This window comes from Sarcophilus harrisii, chromosome 4 (assembly GCF_902635505.1).
Source record: "Sarcophilus harrisii chromosome 4, mSarHar1.11, whole genome shotgun sequence".
Lineage (NCBI taxonomy): Eukaryota > Metazoa > Chordata > Mammalia > Dasyuromorphia > Dasyuridae > Sarcophilus > Sarcophilus harrisii.
Genome location: NC_045429.1, coordinates 327,020,349 through 327,041,058, shown reverse-complemented (window position 1 = coordinate 327,041,058; position 20,710 = coordinate 327,020,349). Strand labels below are relative to the sequence as shown.

Sequence of the window (20,710 nt, the reverse complement as noted above, 5' to 3'; positions counted from 1 at the left end):
CTTTCCTTTTAAGAATGAGAAGAGGATTGATGAGGTGGTCCATGTGCATAAATTGGGAAGAGAAATTAGTCAAATGGAAGAAAGGATTTCTTGACTTCAGCCCCAAAACACAGGGACAAATGCTAGAAAAAGCTTTGAAAGTTCTAATCACAGTGGGGATTGACAAGGGAATACAGGGTCTTTCTTTTTCTCTCTCTCTTTTTTTTTAAATAACTTTTTATTGACAGTACCCATGCCAGGGTAATTTTTTTTACAACATTATCCCTTGCACTCACTTCTGTTCCGATTTTTCCCCTCCCTCCCTCCACCCCCTCCCCCAGATGGCAAGCAGTCCTATACATGTTAAATAGGTTACAGTAGATCTTGAGTACAATATATGTGTGCAGAACCGAACAGTTCTCTTGTTGCTCAGGTAGAATTGGATTTAGAAGGTATAAATAAGCTGGGAAGAAGAACAAAAATGTAAGCAGTTTACATTCATTTCCTAGTGTTCTTTCTTTGGGTGTAGCTGCTTCTGTCAGGGTCTTTTTCTTAATTAACTCCCAACTTCATCATCTTTCTCAGAGTGAAGGAGAAACTCAGAGCCTCACAGAAAGAATACAGCAAAGAACTTAGTCAATAAACTATTGATTGCAAGAGCTCTTAGAACCAAGGAGAGAGAGAGGCCTCTAAGAAAGCTAATTGGGCTTGGAAAGAGATAAGAAATAAACATTTGCATTTTATCAGCTGACTGCATTTGGGGTGATTATTGATTTTAACTGAAACTAAGGCTGCCTCCAGAAAACCTCCCCAAGAAACCTGCTCCCAGAGAGAACCATTATATTTTAAAAGAAGAGACCACTACAGGTCCATAAGTCCTAGAAATAGTCCAAAAGGAATCCATTGTCCATTAGTTCATGTGCCAGGAATCCAATAATTACTGTAAGCTCTGAAGTACTGCAATAGCCTCATCAACAATTTTTCATCTCAAGGAATCCAGTGATTCCTGCTGGTTTTCAAGAACTGAAAGCTGAAGATTTTTAACTGAAGATTTTTAAACTGATTTTTAGCTGAAGTTCTTTTAACAGTCTCATTGTCAGCCATGCTCTTTCAGTATCAGATGTTTCTTAAATCTTCTCCTTTGTTTTGAGGTTTTTCTCTTTTTCTGTTTCTCTCTGATGGACAAGGCGAATACGGCTCGTTAGCACCCATCTGATTCCTTCTCCTCCTGTAGAGATACAAGTAAACCCTCTTCCCCAAGCAGTTACCCTATCTAATTCCCTTCTATTCACTACTTTCTGGATCTCTCCACATCACCTGGCAATTATCTAAAGATAGTGGAGCTGCTCACATTGGACACTGCTCTTCTGGTGGGTTAAAAAGCCTGTACTCTCCCCAACTGTAATCTCTTCTTGCCATGTGATTATGTTTAGGCTGATTGATCACATCAGAGTCCTGACCTTTTAAATACTCTCTAGGTGTAACCTCAGTTGCTATCATGCCCCACCTATCTTTTGATTGATACCTTGGAGCTGGGCTCCACCTCTCATTTCTCTGGGTCAATCTACATTCCCAGGACCAGCATAAGCCTCTGTTGCTTATTTTGGACATGGGGTTTTGGGTTTTCTCTCAACCTGTCTTCTCACTTTATCTCCATATCTACACTGAGCTCCAAGATATCCAACTTTTCCACATTGAAAACATCGACGAGTTTCTCTAGAAGTCCCTTGTCAAGAGGGTCTTTCCATATTCATCATAGTTTGGACATAATAAGCATTTGTGCCTACTGTGGCACAGCGTCTTATGACCTCTTCTAAAGGAGCATCTTTGTCTAGTCCTCATATAATTCTTTTGCAAACCTCATTGGCATTTTCCTTAGCCAGATGTCTGGTCATTATTTCTGTGGCAGCATTATCTCCAATGGTTCTTATATACTGACCTTCATCAGCTAGTTGATCAAAAGTGATTTGTCCAATAGCTCCATTTGCCTATTGCACTGGGCTTGAATCCTACATAATTCATGAAACTCCAAAAGTCACAACAAATTTTGTCCAGGTTCTAAACATGTCTTAGCTATGGATTTCCAATCATTAGGGGTTAAGATTTCATAAGACAAATTATCTAATAACATCTTAACATATGATGTAGCCCCATAAAGAGTGTAACCCTTTTTCAAATCTTTAACTTTTTCCAAATTAAAAGGAGTGTATTTTCTTTCTTTTTGACCTGAAGAATCAAGCTTTTCAATCACAGGATATGCATTTATAAAATCAAATATATCTTCTCCTTCATGTTTTGCTTTAATTAATGCCTTTTCTAATCTTGTCATTCTGCTTCACAAGAGATGATTGTGTTTTTGCCTCTCTCCCTCCCCCTTCTTCCTCCACCCATGAAGGGTTAATTGAGGGGGGAGGGTCATGAGATGTGGAAGGATCTAATTTCTCCTGCTGTGAAGTATCACACTCAGAATTGTACTTACCTCCATTCTTATCTGATTCTTCCTCCTTTTCACCTAGTATAGTTGGCACTTCCTCTTCTTGTCTTTCTTCTTTTTCCTTATTTTAACACTTATAAAATTTCCTAAAGCCAGTTGTATTAAATTATATGTATTGCACTTCCTCTTCTTGTCTTTCTTCTTTTTCCTTATTTTAACACTTATAAAATTTCCTAAAGCCAGTTGTATTAAATTATATGTATTAAGTATGTCTTTGGAAATTGAGTCAGGTCCATTTTTATTATAGAATTGACAAAGATCATCTCCTACTAATTTCCACTCCTCTAGATCTAATTCTTTCTCCATAGAGAAATAAGGACATATGTGCTTTACAGTTTCTAAAAGTTCAGTGATCTGCTGCAAAATTATAATCAAACCTTGGCTTTTCATAACCTTGACAATGCTCTCTAAACATTTTCCTTGAACAGAAACAGAAGGCCGTTTTCTAAACATCTGTCTCATCTTAGCTGAAATTCTACTTTAACTCTTTTAACAAAATTTCTTTAACAAAATTTCTTTGTTGTACTCACCCTAATTTCTGGGTTGAGGAGACTTTTCTACTGGATCAGGATCAGAGGCTTTTCCACTGGAATCAGGATCAGAACTTTTCCACTGGAATCCACTGAGGGGCCTGTCAGTCCCATGTTCAGGGCACCAAAATGTGGTGAACACCACTTCTTTTAAAATATAATGGTTCTCTCTGGGAGCAGGTTTCTTGGGGAGGTTTTCTGGAGGCAGCATTAGTTTCAATTAAAATCAATAATCACCCCAAATTCAGCCAGCTGATAAAATGCAAATGTTTATTTCTTATCTCTTTCCAAGCCCAGTTAGCTTTCTTAGAGGCCTCTCTCTCTCTTTGGTTCTAAGAGCTCTTGCAGCTTTGTCCTTTGCTTGTGCCTCTGCTTTCTTCAGCCTCCAGCTAGCACAAAGGTGGAAGATGGAATGAATCTCTTGTCTCCTTGCCTGGGGCTGGGCAGCTTTCTGGAGAGCCTTTCAGACCAGCCTTGGTCTCAGTGGGGGAAGTGCAGGAGGCCAGCCACCACAGTGAAAGTTGGAATGAATCTGTCTTGCCTCCGAGAGAGGGCTTCTGGCTCTCCCAGAGTGCTCTGTGTCTGTCCCAGAATGCCTCTGTGTCTGTCCCAGAGTGCTCTCTGGCCCTAAGAACTTCTTGCTTATATGAGCTCTCTCAAGATGTGAACACAAGCATAGTTTCTATCAGTTCTACTTAGTACCTTGTTTCAAGTTCTGGCCCATAACATCTCCTTGTAAGATCAGATCAATCATACTGAACCATGCTAAATTATATAATTATTGTTTCTATCAACTCTAATGAGTTAACACTTTGTAAGGATTCCAACAAGAAATCTAATATGTTCCCAAGTATTCATGATAGCACTCTTTGATGTAGCAAAGCACTGGAAACAAAGTAGGTGCCTATCATTGGAAAGAGCCAAAAAAAACAAAACAAACAAACAAAAAACTATGGTATATGAACACAAATTTTTCCCCTTTCCTTTTAATTTTGATTGCATTGGTTTTGTTTGTGCAAAAACTGCCAACCTGGGAACAGACCCCAAATAAGGCACGAATAGGAGAAGAACAAGCTGTGGGGTCTGAGAATTTTCCTTTCTCCTTCATCCTCCAGAGTTACAGAATTTTTTTTTCATACTGCCTATATCCATGTCTATGTCCATGTCCATCTATTAGCAAAGCTATGACACTGCTTTGGAAGCCCAGTAGGCTGCCTCTCTGGGACTTTTGAATACTTCTATGAGCAATGATTACATGACATAGATTACATGACCATCAGTCAATCCAGCACTATCACCCACATTGTTATGCCACAAGAAGATCCATCTTATATCATATATAAATGAGTATGACATTTAATTAATGGTTCATATTCCTCATCTGACTGCCCACTCCTTTTCTGTTGGTTCTCAGCATATTATATGAATCAAAACATATGCACAAGGAACTATAGTAAGCAATTTAATTGTATTTGAAAACATACTATAACAATATTAGTAATATATACTATAGCAAAAACCATAGTAAGAAATTTAATTGTATTTGAAAACATATGGTAATATTAATTATATATACTTTAGTAAGCAATTTAATTGTATTTGATAAAAGTATAATAAAAGCAAAGCAAAATAAATATCACAAAAATAGATCACAACATTTTCCTAATGCCCCATTTCTAAACCTTCCTGAGGCAGAAAGAATTCTATTTGAATAGGTTTCCATTTTCCCTACCTTCCCTAGACAAGGTCTCTATTAGAAGACCATAGGAAGATTTGATCTCATCATAAATATGGGACACAGGGACAAAATAGTCTAAACTCATAACAGGTGCAATGAATTAATGTCTAAATATATCCTTTTGCCCTCAATGGGTGGTAGACATCTCCTATGTTCTTTCTCACTAAGAACTCAAAATCTTGTTTTGTTCTTGCTTTGGTCAGTTCTGGACACTTGTCCCTGTGATTCAAACCTATTCTTCAAGCTCATATTCATTGAAAAAGAGTTGATGCTTAAAGGCTCCCTAAGACCATCCTAGCCACTATTTCTGCCTGCCTTGTCACTCAAAGACCCATATAAGTTCCATTTCTGATATCCCCTCCCATAAGGCATATGTGGGGAAACAGTAGAAAATGAGTCTGGAAAAATATGTTGCAAGAACCCTAAATGATAGGGTCTGGATATTTTCCCCACCTTGGTTTTTCTGAATGGACTGGCTTAGAATTACTCTCATGTGACTGCAATTCTCTTCTACTTATAAACTCCAATGGCTCTCTATTGCCTTCAGGAAAAAATACAAATTCCTCTGACTTTTAAACCCATCATGATTTGGTATCATTATATATTACTTCCTTTCCTATACTATACAATTCAGAAAAAATTAACTTCACTCTGTTTGATTGAAGTCAAGATTTGGTTGAAGCCTTGAAGTCAAGAAGCTGCTGTCAGTTTTCATTCATGGTCAACATTTTGTGACCCCATTTGGGCTTTTCTTGGCAAGACATTGGAGCAGCTTTGCCATTTCCTTCTCCAGATCATTTTACAGATGAGGAAACAGAGGCAAATAGGGTTAAGTGACTTAGGGTCACACAGTTACTCTAAAAGACAAATTAATTAAAAAGACGAGTTCAAATCCAGGCAGACACTTGTGACAATTAAACTTATTAAACTTATTACTTTCCTTTTCTGTAAAGTGAAGGGAACTAGACTCACTGGCTTATAAGGAAACTTTCCTTTAACTCTGTGCTTCTATGATATGTACTTATTGTTTCCTCTAATAGAATGTAAGCTTTTTGAGAGCAATGATTGTTTCATTCTTTTTGTCTTTTTATTTTTCTTCAGCTGAGTCAGGAAGACTTATTTAACCAACTTGAATCCAATAAACATTTATAAAGAACCTACTATGTGGCAGGCACTGTATTAAGAATTGGGGATACAATTAATAATAGTTCCTGCACTCAATGAGTTTACAATTCAATAAGAGAGATAACACACAAAAGGAGACATAAAAGCAGTGTGGAAAGGAATGATAAAGTTCAATTCCATCTTGTTCTACGGAGTTGAAAAATACAGGAAAGGTAACAAATGCAGAATGGGGTGAGTCCAAAAGTTCAGTTTCTATCTTTTATGGAGAAAGGCATTGGAAGGAGTTTGGAACTCTACCTTCTAGTTCTGCAGTAAGAGAGGAGAGGAGGGCTGAGGGAGGTGGTGTCCATCAAGGCTTGAATTAGCAATATGGTGATGAGATTGCTGAGGATGAACTCAACCTGCCAGGAATATCCATGGAGGTGAGGAGCTAGGCAGATCAGTAGAAGCAAAGTGAAGTCTGAATCCTACCTTCGAAGTTTACTAGCAGTGTGATCCTGAACAAATCACTTAACTTTGATCTATCTGTATTAGTTTCCTCATCAGTAAAATGAGGATAGCAATAATACCTACTTCACAGGCTGCTTCTAAGGATCAAATTAGATACCCATGTAAAATACTTTGCAAACCTGAGAGTACTATATAAATGCTAGTTAATAATAATGTAATAACTATAATAATAGATTTATATATCATAATGTGGAATAACATGTAATATTATACAACATAATTATATATAATAATATATTTATTATATTATATTACAAATTGTATCGCATAATACATTGAATTGTATAATGTATTAAATATACAATAGTATACTTACATGTTATATATAATGTATAATATAATGTAATACATTTATAAATTGTACAAATATTTGTTTCATGATATATTATATGAAAATATTTATATATTATATAATATAAAATGTATGATATAATTATATATTATGATGAATATTATATAATATGTTATATAATAACATGTAATAGATCTGTCATATCTGATATAATAGAAAGACATATGATATATTGATGTGATATAATAGATGTATATGATAGGTATATGATTATGATAACATATATAATATATGATGTTGATATAGATAATATATGGACACAATATAATAACAATTATACAAATTACATAAATGTCAATATATTAATAATAATATACAATATAATGTATACAATAATATTGATAATAATAAATGCTTTATGATATGAGACACTTTCCTATGGGCAGATGTAGAGTTGAGGGTTTTGTCTAATCATCATCTGGGCTGCCTTTGCCATCTTTCTCTGTGTTATTTAGAGCTGGACTCTGGGTAAGGTCATTAAGACCTTCAAAGAATGTATAGATCCTTAAAGGACTCTTAAAGCCATGTAGAACTTTAGACTGTCAGGCCTAGGGGAGAGCTCCCCCAATCCTTTGGCCTCACAATGAATTGCCTTGACAATGAAAGTGACCTACCTAGGGCCACACAGATAGTAAGACGCAGAGCCTGGGCTTGGATCCAAATCTATCCATCATCAGACTTTATAGCTAAACCAGCCTAGAAAAATAGCTGTCAACTTTTTTTTTCTTAAAACCTTTCCCATAATATCCTCTGGTGACATATTCCATCATCTGGGCAACTCCCTTCTCCCCTCTGGGCTTCAGTTTCTCTCTCTGTAAAACTGATGGTCTTCATGGTTGTTTCCAGTTCTAAATCCTTTGAATCCTGGATCCTTGGTAGAAAGATTTTCTAGCTCACCTAAATCTTTATGGTTGAACTTTTGACTTGGGCCCTTTTGTTCTGTCCAGTAAAACCAAACCACTGGTTTCTGTGTGCTTCCTGTAGGTCTTGGTGGAGTCTTTCTTTAAGGAGAAAGACTGGGATCTTCTGAGATAACATGGAATAGGGATCAGAATGCTAGATTTGTTGTCCAGAAGATGGGTCAAAATAGCCTCTTGGACACTTCTCAGCTGTGTTGCCCTCTGTAAGGCCTCCTTATCTGTAAAATGAGAAGACTGAACTAAATGGCTTCTAGTGGTTCCAAAGAGCCTAAATGGCTCTAAATCCATGATCCTATGAGCTCAATCATAGAATCCTAGAATGTAAGAGCTAAAAGAGACCTTAGATTATTAAGTCCAGGGGCTCCTAACCTTTTTTATGTCATAGCTCTCTTTGGTCAATAGAATGAAGCCTATGGACCCCTTCTGAGACTAAAGTTTTTAAATGCATAAATAAAATTCACATGATGACAAAGGAAGTCAATAAATTTCATTTTCTTTTATTCCAGTCTTCTAGTACAAAATGACTAATATGGAAATGTTTTATATAATTGCACAAGTAAAACCTATATCTGATTGTCTACCATATCAGGAGGCAGGGAGGGAAGCAGAGATAGAATTTGAAATTCAAAACATTAACAAAAACAAATGTTAAAAAATAACATACAATTGAGGAAAAATAAAAAAAATTTTTAAAAAGACATACAGTTATCAAATTAGTTTTAAAAACCAATTTCAAGAACCCCGAGTTAATAATCTTTGATCTAATTAAATTTTTTCATGTCATAGTCAGCGGGGTGAGGAACTAGATAGTGGCAGAGACTCGATAAAGAATTCCTGGTTTCCTAGAGAAGAATTAAGATAAAAACTTATTATATCTCGACTCCCAGTTCAATGATCTTTCTTTCTATTGTACCTGACACCTTTCTAGCTGGTGTCCAAAGCACGATACACATTTAATAAGTGCTTGATGGTGGTGATGGCAAATGTGCTTCTGTAATTCTCCACTATCTATTGCAGGTCCCTGGCCCTGGGGCAGCAGTACACATCATTGGGGTCCCAGCCTCTACTCTGTGGCTCCATTCCTGGCCTGGTCCCCAAGCAACTTCGTTTCTGCCGCAACTACATTGAAATCATGCCCAGTGTGGCAGAGGGAGTGAAGCTGGGCATCCAAGAATGTCAGCATCAGTTCCGGGGCCGACGTTGGAATTGTACCACCATTGATGACAGCCTGGCCATCTTTGGGCCTGTTCTTGACAAAGGTGAGCCCATAAGATACTGCCTGGCTGGGGAGAAGGCTAGGGTCTGAGGATGGTTTCACTTTATCTATTTCTCTAGCAGACTGGCAGTTCTGGTATTCTAAAGGCATGTGCCTTCTTGACTCCCTAAAAAGTTGAATTTTGACACTTTCCTCTGTCTCTTGTGATTTCTCCCTGTTTTGAAGGTGGGGGTAAGGGGGGGGGGAGAGGGATGAGATTTTAGGAAAGGCAAACCCAATTATTATGCTTGAGAAAATGAGTATTTTTGCTGATAGTAAAATCTCTTGGAAAGCTGGGGATATAGGTGGATGACAATGTGACGCTGGTCCTTGCCATAAGCATCTGTTATTTGTAAGTCATCTTCACTTCAGAAAGCTAGTCAGAATATTTCATCATTGTGATATTCCTAGGCCATTCCCAGAGAACTCAGCAATCATGCATGAGTACAGAGCCCCCACAGCAGCTTGTACTGGCAGTGAAGTATGGAAGGATGGTAAGAGAAGGATGGGATGGCATGCTTGTTAATTAGTGTGACATCTTCCAGTGGTTTGCTACACATTGGACATAGTTCATTGGGATCTTTTGGATTCAGGATTCAAAAAAGTTTCTTTGGCTGTTCTTCAAATAAATAATAAGGCAGATATTACTCACCAGTCAGTAAGCATTTAGTAAGCTCATTATATGCCAAGCACTATGCTAAACACCCAGTGGGGATACAAAGAAAGATAAAGTTCCTGCACTCCATGAACTCACAATCTAATGGGGATGAGATGGTCAAAAATGGTGAAGTAAAGTCAAGGGAAGAATGTATAAAATGATTTCAAATATGTACATGTGAACTTTAGAGCTCCCAAATCCCAAGTTTATTTATATGTGTGTGTATACTTATATTTTTTGATTTAATATTTTAATATTTTTTATTTTCATCAGTTTCATGTAAAACAATTTTACATTTGTTTTTTAAAGTTTTGAGTTTGAAATTCTCTACCCTTTTTCCCATCATCCCCCATTGAGAAGGCACATGTGAAGTATAAAATATTTCCATAAAAGTCATGTTATAAAAGAAAACATACATTCCCCCCACAAAAAAACCTTCAAGAAAAATAAAATTTAAAAAAGTATGCTTCAATCTGTATTCAGACACAATCAATTCTTTCTCTAGGTATGTATAGCATTTTTCATCATGTCTTTGGGAATTGTCTTGGATCATTGTGTTGCTGAGAATAGCAAAGTCATTAACAGCTGATTATTGATTGGGTTAATTTTTAAGCAGCGTAGATATTCTAAGGAACTAAATCACACCTCCTTTGTATTGAACTTTCTAGGCTTTTGCTCTTTTTTTCTCTTTTCCTCCATCACTCAATTTTCTTTTCCTAATACTTTCTCCATTCTTCCTACCCTTCATTCTGTTCTCTCACCCAATAGTAATGATGGATCATCAAAGCATAGTATTTTCACCTTTGTTGTTGTTGTTGCTTATTTGCTTATTTTTTTTCTTTCTCATGTTTTTCCCCTTTTGATCTAATTTTTTCTTGTACAGCATGATAAATATGGAAATACATTTAAAAGAACTGTGCATGTTTAACTTACATAGGACTGCTTGCTGTATAGGGAAGGGGGAGGTAAGGAGAAAAATTGCAACACAAAGTTTTACAAAAATGAATGTTGAAAACTGTCTACATGTATTTGGAAAAATAAAATACTATTTAAAAATAATAATAATGGATCACATTTAAGCTCTTTAAAGCTTACTAAGTGAAGCACATTATTCACTATCATTAGCAATAATTATTGCCATTTTACAGGAGAAGAAAATGAGAATCAGTCATTATCATTTACTAGATTCTGTTCAACTAATGCGTATCAAAGATAGGCTTTGAACCCAAGGCTGTTGACTCCATGTCTGGTGTTTTCCTTCATATGTCATGATGTTTCTCCACTTTTTAGAGAGGCTACATGGTGTGGTGATTAGCATGCTGAGCCTAGACTCAAGAAAATCCAAGATGAGTTCCACCTTTTACACCTACTGTGTTATCCTGGACAAATCAATTAAGTTTTCTGATTCTGTTTCCTCATCTGTACATGGGAATAATGATGTTACTACTACTACTACTACTACTACTACTACTACTACTACTACTACTACTACTAGCTGTGTTACCCTGGGCAAGTCAAATTAAATTTTCTGATTCTGTTTCTTCATCTATAAATAATACTGCTGCTGCTGTTACTACTATTACTATTACTACAAACTAGCTAGTCAACATTTTTATGGCACTTGAAGGTTTATAAAGCACTTTAGGGGTATATCTATACATAATTTACTACTGCTATCATTATTACTACTATTACTATTACTAGTTAGATACCATTTTTATGGTTCTTTAGGGTTATGTCTATCTATCCATAGTTGTCTACAACTATTACTATTAGTAGTTGTATTACTACTAGCTTACATTTTTGTGGCATTTAAGGTTTGTAAAGTATTTCAAGGCTATATCTGTCTCTCCATAATCTTCTACTATTACTACTACTACTATTGCTACCATTAGCTAGCTAGCATTTTTTATGGCACTTCTAAAATTTGTAAAGCACTTTAGGGCTATATCTATCTATATAATGTATGATTATATATAATGTGCAATCATATAAATATATGTGCATATATATAACACATATTAAATATATGTTTAAAAATTCACTTAATTCTCATAACATAATTCTCATAACATCCTTTGAGGTGAATACTATTACTATTCATATTTTACAAATGAGCAAACTGCAGATGAAAGTAAATGCAAACTTACCTAGGGATAGTCAACTAGTAAGCATTTTACATAGGAGTTTAAATCAGCTTCCTAACTCCAAGTCCCCAAATTCTAACTACTACTCCATTTGGTACTTTTTAACAAGATTGTTGTAAGGATCAAATGAGATGATGTATGCAAAACACTTTGAAAGCACTTTATATCAATGTCAGCTATTGTTTCTTTCCTTTTTTTTTTTTTTTTTTTTTTTTTTTTTTTTTTTTTTTTTTTTTTTTTTTTTTTTGCTTCTTATGTGGCACTGGACTAAGTTGTTTCTTTCAATTTATTTGTGGATAAGTAGGATTTTGGCAGCTGGTAAGACCTTGCCCTTTTCTACTTCATGGTCAAGGGAAACAATTGGTTCTCTGTTTCCAGGTGGAGAAGGAGATGCACCTAAGACCTCCTCTTTTGTCTGTCATATGGCTGCAAAGCCACTGTTCCCCACTTTTGAATGCACTCTTAATCTTTATCAATGTATGAAGCTTTTGTGGACGATAGTCAGCACTGAGCTTTAGCCTTATTCATTACATGTGTGTATATATGTAAACACATGTATTCACATAAATATATACGATAGCTAAAGACTAAATACAGGCTATGGTCATGGAGAGAGATAAAGATATTTTGTATATATTTTTACATTCACACAAAACCTGTTGATAAAGTACACATTATACTTAAATACCAGCTATTGTGGTAGAGAGAGAAATATAGATGTATTTCACATGTACACATATTCATGACTACTCATAAAATATATACGATGGCTAATTACCAAATATTGGCTATTGTCATAGAGTGAGAAATATAGATATATTTCATCTCTATTTATATATACACACCCAGTCATGCCTGTTCATAAAATACATAAGATAACTAAAGACTAAATACTTGCTATTATTGTTAAGAGAGAAATATAGATATATTTCATATACCTATATATATAAGCATACATCAACACACTCATGCCTATTCATAAAATATGCACAATAGCTAGACTAAATACTTATTGTCATACAGAAATATAGATATCTTTCACACTCATACACATATATTTGCACATTCATAAATTCATAGAGTATATATGAGAGCTAAAGGCCCAAGCCTGGCTATTTTATTTATACACCCCACACTCCCCAACTCATATAATGAAAAAAGCTAAAGACCATATGATGGCTATAGTTCACAAAAAGCAACAGAAAAGATATTATTTATAGTTCTTATTATATTTCTTTTACAGGTCTTATTGGTTACATGAAAAATTCAACTTTCTATGCCCAGAGTAAAGATTATTTGTATTTTAGAAGGATGTTTGACCATATGCAGGCAGGTTCCTATCAACATGTCTGATTCAATTCAATTAACAGCAATTGTCAAGCACCTAGTGTGTGTAGTGTACTGGGATGTGAGCCCTGAACTACTAAGATTGATAAGATAACCCCTGTCCTCAAGAAGCTTACCCACTAATATGTGCATATTTATGTGTTTGTGTATATGTGTGTGTGTGTGCATGCATGGGCACATGTACATGTTCACAAATAGCTACAATTAATTTTAATTAAATAGTTTAGTCTTCTGTTGGGCCACATATAACACAATGTCCATCCATAATTTTTCAGATATTCTGTTTCCTGCACCCTTTACCTGTGTTTCTCAGTAATTTTGTCTTTCTTAGATTGCCAGCTCCTAAAGGGCAGGGACTGTGTCTATCTAATTCCCTTAATTCAGAGCTCACACACAAGGCAGCTAGAAATTGTTCTTTGTTGGGAATGGTCTGCCTCTGCATCCCATTCCTACCAGTACCACACTGGGCTAATCATTGGCCCGGGTTTGAAGTTGCAGAAGGCAGGAGCATGGCCTGCCTTGTGAAGCACTTCCCAGGACCAAGGCTGTCAGGAAAAGAAGGACAGAGCCCCGAGGAGAAGAGAGGACAGGATGACAGGTTGGCCCCGGAATACTGTCCAGCCACGGGCAAGGCTGCTAATCGGAATCTTCAGGGCTAGCTGGATAGAGACCGAGGAGTGAAGGGTTTGTTGGGAGTGGAGAGGGCATCGGGCCGCGGGGCTGAGATCAGGTGGGCATGTCTGGGATATCTCAGAGGCTGCTGAGGCTGGTGGCCTGTGACTAAGGGTCTTCACCGGGGAGATGAAAAGCAATGACACATGAGATGGAAGTGTAAGATTAGTCTGGAGGGCTGAGACTCAGGGAGACTCGAATGCCCAGGGGGCTGAGGTGGGCTGGAGCAAGGGTCAGGTGCCAGGGAACCAAGACAGGAAGGGGGAGAGGCCGGAGGTCTTGAGGGGGGGGGTGCAAGGGGCAAGGGTAGGGGCAGGGGCAAGCCAGGGAACCGAGAGGAGGGGCCAGGGTAGGAAACAGGGCGGGTGGTCATGTTACAAACTCCGGATTTTTTTTCTCTCCCCCTTTCCAGGGAGGAGCTGGGGGAGGATAGAGCAAAATGAGCTTATATTGATTGAAAAAGGGCTAAGCCTTGTCCCCCACTGTGAGGCTGGGGCTGCGGGCCCGGCCCCCGCCACACTCATTTCACATCGCTGCGCCATTCACACGCCCTTTCCCCCATTCTGCCCGGGGAGCGGCGGGGGGGCGGGAGCCCCATCAATAGGGATTTCCCGGCCCCGCGCGGCCCGGGAGGGGGAGGCCCGGCTGGGGGGAGCTGCCCGTTGCTACGCGGTGGCGGCAGGGAATGCCGGGCCCTGGCGCCCTGGGCGCAGTGGCCAGAGGAAGCCTGCCACATTAGGCGGATAATACAGTGTGACACGGGGGGAACAAAGGGAGATTGAGTGGCCCAGCAGGTAACGGCCGGCCGGATGGGGGCTAGGCACAGGGGCTCACTGTCAGCCGCAGTTCTCAGGCTCTCTAATCCCTCCCGCCCCGCGGCCCCCTTCCTGCCCCTCCCCAGGGCTGGGAACCCAAGAAGGCTCTGGGAAATTCCTCCCTGGGCCCAGCATGGACCCGCTCGGGGGATGAGGGCGGGGGCGGCTTGGGAGGTTCAGGGTTTGGCTGAAGTTTTTCGGGTTCCTCCCCCACTTCGGAAGAACGGTCGCTTTTCTTCCCAATTTACAGATCCTGGGTTGCTTTCTCCTTCACATCCCACGAAACTGGGCCAGAAAAGAGTTAGGATGTTTATATTTCGGGGAGACATCACGGGGCGGGGAGAATAACTGGGATCCCTGCTCCAAACCTTGGGTACTGTTCAACAGAGCTACCTGAACTTCATCATTTGCCACTTCTCAATTTTATTTAACAGCTTCTGAACGGAACAGAGAGAACTCCGAGGTACTTGGTGGGTTATATAGGCTAGATGATTCTTTCCCGTCAATTTTTTTTTTAAATTTAAGAAAAATCAATTTTCCTTCCATCTCATCTTGTGGGAAAAAAAGATTCACAAGATCGTTTTAACGTTTATATTCCAGCAAAAGAAATCCTCACATTCTGTATATCCCTAATAAAATAAAATAAATGTCATTTTCTGCCCCCTGTGAAGAGCATTGAAAATTTTCTCTCCATCGTCCTTAGTGGTTGGTCATCACAATCGGAGATCTTAAATATCTCTAAGTTATCTATCAATCCCTTGCTGTTGTTACTGCATAAATTGTTCTCCTGGTAACTTCCTCCCTCTTTGAGGGGGAACATTGCAGAACCCCAGCTCCCATGCCAATGAGTCTGGATGTTTGGGCAAACAAAGCCTTGTACTTTCTGGAGGATGGTGAACTCTACAAGAAGCATGGAAATGAAAAGGAAGAGCAAAGATGAGGGCAGTGACTTGAGAAGTCACTTCTATCTGTTGCCTGGTCATAGACAACCCCTACCCTAGATGAAGAAATCCTGGAGGGTCTGTGTGAGAAGAAGAAGGGTGCTGAATGGGATGGATTGAAGATAGGTTTCCTTGTTTCCCTATCCCAATAGCTAGGGAGATGATGTTTCCCCAACTCTGTCCTTGGGCTTTGTTTAATAATCAGTCTGTCAATCAATCAACAAGCATTTATTAATCACCTATGTGACAGGCACTTTGGTAAGTGCTGGAGATACACAAAACAGTTCCTTCCCTTAAGAAGGTACATTGTAAAGAGGATGGAGGGTGGGCCACATACATATAATCAGGTCCAGCCAATTTACATCTAGAAGATAATTTCAGAGAAGAAGGCTTTAGCATTTGAGGGCATCAGGAAAGATCTCAGAAGATAGTGTTTGAGCTGTGTTTTGAAGGGAACCTGGGATTCCAAGAGGTACAAATCAGAATGAAGAACATCCCAATTCAGGTATAGGAGACAGTGCAAAGGAACAGAGTTTGTGAAATGAGAGAACAGGCAAGAAGAGTGGAAAGGTAGAAAGGTATGAGAAGCTTTGAAATATAAAACAAAGGACTTTGATTCCTATGATCATAGGAAGCCACTGGAGTTCATTGAAGCAGGTTGGAAGGAGGCCACACTTACACTTTAGGAAAATAAGTTTGGCAGCCTTGGGAGCTGGGAAGATTTGAAGCAGATGGATTAATTAAAAAGCTATTGAAATAGTCTAAGGGAGAGGTGTTGAAAGGCTTGAATTAGAATAGGAATAGAGAAAAGGGATAGATGTGAGAGAAGTGGAGAAGGTAAAAATGGAAAGAAAAAACCACCCTTGGAAACTGAGTGGATACATGGGATAAGAGAAAATAATGAGTAAAGGATGAGGTCAAAGTTGAGACCAGGGAGATGAAGTACCCTCAAAAGAAAGAGGTTTTTGGAAGGGATTTAGAAATGGGTTCTGTTTTGGACATGGTTAAGTTTGAGATGCCTGTAGAACAACCAGTTCAAGATGTCCAATAGCATTTGGTGATGTGGGATTGGAGCTCAGGAGGGAGACAAAGGCTTGATATATAGATCTGGAAATCATTTGCATAAAAATGATTATTGGATCCATGGGAACTGATGAGATCAGAAATGACTGAGATGATGAGAACCTTCGTGCATTCCCTCCAATTCTGCTTAATCATTTTTCTTTTCCCTTTTAGACTTTCCTCTTCTCTCTCTTTTACAGTGTTTCTGAATTTCTGGCAATGTGTTGAAGAAATCCCATGAAGGCAGAAGACTGTATTTTATCCAAAACTTCATATATTTCTCTGTGTAATAAGCTTGTACTAAACAGTTTATTAAATTGAATTGAATTAGATGTTAACCTTCTCTGATTTTAAAAGGTTTTGAGTCTAATACCAAGAGGCAAAATAATATGTCCTGAAAGTATAGTGCAAATATAGCTTGAAACTATTAATTAACACTCTTTTCTTGGTAAGACCCTGGTGACACCGCCTTTGAGGGGTCTTCTTGCCCATGTGGTGGGCCATTTTGAGAGGGCATGAAAAGTCTCAGGTTTGAGATGTCAATCTGACACTTATTAGTTGTCACTTAACTTCTTAAGCCTTAGTTTACTTATTGATAAAGTGGTGCTAACACTTGGCACTACCTGCTTTTTGGAGGTTATTATGAGGAAAACTGTTTATCAGCATGAGCTATTATTATTTCTCCACTCCAGGGGGAGAGAGAGCCCTAGTAGCGAGGCTTGGAAGTCTGCTGGACCCATACATTTACAACATGGGTGCCATAGTATGAAATTTTTTACCATTCCCCCATTCCCATTCTCCCTTTCCTTTATTGCCCATTTCCCTCTCTCCTTTTCTCATTTCTCCCCTTTCCTCTTCCTCTCTTTCTTTCTCCTCTCTCTTCTCCTCTCCTTTGTCCTCCCTTCCTCTTTCTCTCCATCTACCTCCCCCCTATCTCTCCTTCTTTCCCTTTTCCCTGTTTCTCCCTCACCCCTTTTTCCTTCCTTCCTCCTTTTTTCTCCTTCTCTCCTTCCTCTCTCTCCCTCTGTCTCTCCATCTCTCTCCCTCTCTCTCTTCTCTCTTTTTTCCTCTCTCTCCATCTCTCCATTCTCTGCCTCTCTTTCTCTCATACTTGGTTTCTGTGTCTCTGTTTCTCTGTCTCTCTCTCCTCTCTGTCTCTCTTATGTCTATTAGCTAGTGTGCTTTAGAGAAGACAGGCAGGAAGCCAGGCACTATGCAAAATGCTTTATAAATATTATCTCATTTGAGCTTTACAACATCAACTCTGGGAGGTAGATGCTATTAGATTCCCATTTTATAGTTGAGGAAACTGACTTGCCTGGAGTCACACAGTTAATAAGAGTCTGAGGGCAGATTCATACTCAGGTCTTCTTGATTCTAGGTCCAGTGTTCTAAATCTTGTGAAACCTAACAGCCTCTGAGCAGCTATGGGAATTTTTGATATTGGAATGAGCCTTCTCACTCTCCTTTCAATCCCTTCTCTCCCTATTGGATACACTAAAAAACGTAGTCCATCTGAATCTAAGAGCAGGGATTAGATCAGCATTCCCTTACTTTAGCGTGAATGTTTTCTCCCACACAGCCACTCGAGAATCTGCTTTTGTGCACGCTATTGCCTCCGCTGGTGTGGCTTTTGCCGTCACCCGGTCTTGTGCCGAGGGCACCTCTACAATCTGCGGCTGTGACTCCCATCACAAGGGGCCTCCTGGAGATGGCTGGAAATGGGGTGGCTGCAGTGAAGATGCCGACTTTGGGGTGCTGGTCTCCAGGGAGTTTGCTGATGCCCGGGAGAACCGCCCAGATGCCCGCTCTGCCATGAACAAACATAACAATGAGGCTGGCAGGACGGTGAGTAAGAGCCTTCTCCCCCAGTCTTGCTCTCTCAAATCTTCATTCTTTTTCTTTCTGATCCCACTCCCTTTCACTTCTATTTTCCTACTCCAGTTCTTCCTTTCAGGTCTTAAAGCTCTCAATTTATGCCCCCAGAGCATCTTCTAATCAGCTCCCAGCATTGCCTTTGGCTGGACCATTTTCTGCCTAGGAGACCTTGTCTTTCAGGAACACTGATCTAGTTGTTTATAAGTAAGAGAAGAATCAGCAGGGAATCTGTGCTCTCCTCTCCAGCTTTGCCATTTTGCTTGCTGTCAGTCTTTTCTCAATTCTGGACCTCAGTTTCCCCATCTATTCTCCTAGACAAGGTTAAAGAAATTTTGAGGGAAGGAAAAGGGAATGGGGTATTGAGTCAGAAAGAACCCAGAATGATAATGTGGGAGGAGATAAGTTTTTGCCTGACTTTGAAGCCTAAGAAATAAACCTTGCCCAGTTGGCCATAGTTATAGGTAACCTTACAAAGAGGAAATGAGAGTCCTGAGATATACTGTGGCTGCTTTGGTCCCTCTCCTTCCCACAGACTATCCTGGACCACATGCACCTCAAATGTAAGTGCCACGGGCTCTCGGGGAGCTGCGAAGTGAAGACCTGTTGGTGGGCCCAGCCTGACTTCCGGGCCATCGGTGACTTCCTCAAGGACAAGTATGACAGTGCCTCTGAGATGGTGGTAGAGAAACACCGAGAGTCAAGGGGATGGGTGGAAACCCTCCGGGCCAAGTATGCACTCTTCAAACCACCTACTGAGCGGGACCTGGTTTATTATGAGAACTCCCCCAATTTCTGTGAACCCAATCCTGAAACCGGGTCCTTTGGAACTAGGGACCGGACTTGTAATGTAACCTCCCATGGGATCGATGGCTGTGACCTTCTGTGCTGTGGCCGAGGCCACAATACACGGACAGAGAAACGAAAGGAGAAATGTCATTGCATCTTTCATTGGTGTTGCTATGTCAGCTGCCAAGAATGTATCCGTATCTATGATGTCCATACCTGCAAGTAAAGACCGGAGGTAGGAGGCAAACCAGAAAGAGAGGGTAAGGGTTGGTTAATGTAGAGGAAAAGGGAGGGATGGGAGGGAGGGAAATGATCCCTGATCACCAGGATAAGATAGCAAGCACTGTTTATTCCTCCTCCTGACACCCATAGTCAGTTTCTGGTTTGTCCAGGTATTTGAGTTCCTAGGTAGCTTGAAATGGAAACAGGCTTTCCAGACCTAAATGGAATGATCTTGGATTAATGGACTAATGACCTTAAGGCCACAGATATACAGGAACCATAGAAACGGGTGATGAAATGGGCAGAGGTTCAATAACTTATTGAAATTCTCATTTAAACTTCTAGTAGATAATGAACCAGATTGTTTGGGGTAGGGATAGAGTGAGGGGCAGAGATAGGGATTCTAAGAAGAGATGAGGATGAACAATGTTTTATTCATAAGGAAGACAGTTTGTTCAAAGTGACAAAGGTGCCACTGAGTGTGCTGATACTATTAAATTCAGGTGGAGAAAAAAGAGGCTATATTGTAGCCTGATTATTAAGTAAAAGATCAATTGAAAAGAGGAGATGGGGACTTTTTGTACAGAAGTTTAACTTCTTAATATAGGGACCCCTTTAAAATATCAGGATTTAGGGAGATATCCAACATAGTTCTACAAAGAACCTAGGGTCATTTCTAGTCATTCTAATATCTCGTCACTGGATTCAGATGGTTCTGGAGAAGAGATTGAAACTGGTGACTTGGCACAGCCTACCCTTACTTAAATCCAATTTATTTGCAAGTCATGATATCTCCTTCCCATGGTCCTCTATGAGAGCAAAGGACAAAGAATAATTTGCAAGTAGTAGTAGCTGCCCCACTGGGGACTTCCCAGTTGGACAATGTGGGGCTTCCTTTCTTCTTTCCCTCTCTCCCTCCTTCCTTCCTTCCCTCTTTCCTTTCCTCCTTCCCTCTTTCCTTTCTTCCCTCCCTCCCTTCCTTCCCTCTATCCTTCCTTTCCTTCCTTCCTTCCTTCCTTCCTTCCTTCCTTCCTTCCTTCCTTCCTTCCTCCTTTTTTTCCTTCCTTCCTTCTTCCCTCCCTCCCTCCCTCCCTTCCTCCCTCCCTCCCTTCCTTCCTTCCTTGCTTCTTTCCTTCCTTCCTTCTTTCCTTCTTCTCATTCCTTTCTCCACATAGGGAATCATATCTTTACCCATAGAAGTTCTGCCCAAAGGAATGTTAATTTTAATTGCTGAAATCTAACAAGTATCTTGTGGTATACAGGCTAGTTTTCTTCTTTA

The 20,710-nt window shown here is 39.4% G+C and overlaps 1 protein-coding gene across 1 annotated transcript in view; it reads left to right on the top strand.

Annotated features, from left to right (window-relative positions):
- Positions 1-20,710, top strand: part of WNT3 (Wnt family member 3) — a 94,182-nt gene that overhangs the window by 60,252 nt on the left and 13,220 nt on the right. Inside the window, exons 2-4 of the mRNA XM_003768415.2 lie at positions 8,666-8,907; positions 18,128-18,393; positions 18,956-19,444. Coding sequence (XP_003768463.1) covers positions 8,666-8,907; positions 18,128-18,393; positions 18,956-19,435 — 988 coding nt within the window. The 3' untranslated portion in view covers positions 19,436-19,444. The remainder of the gene's footprint in view (positions 1-8,665; positions 8,908-18,127; positions 18,394-18,955; positions 19,445-20,710) is intronic.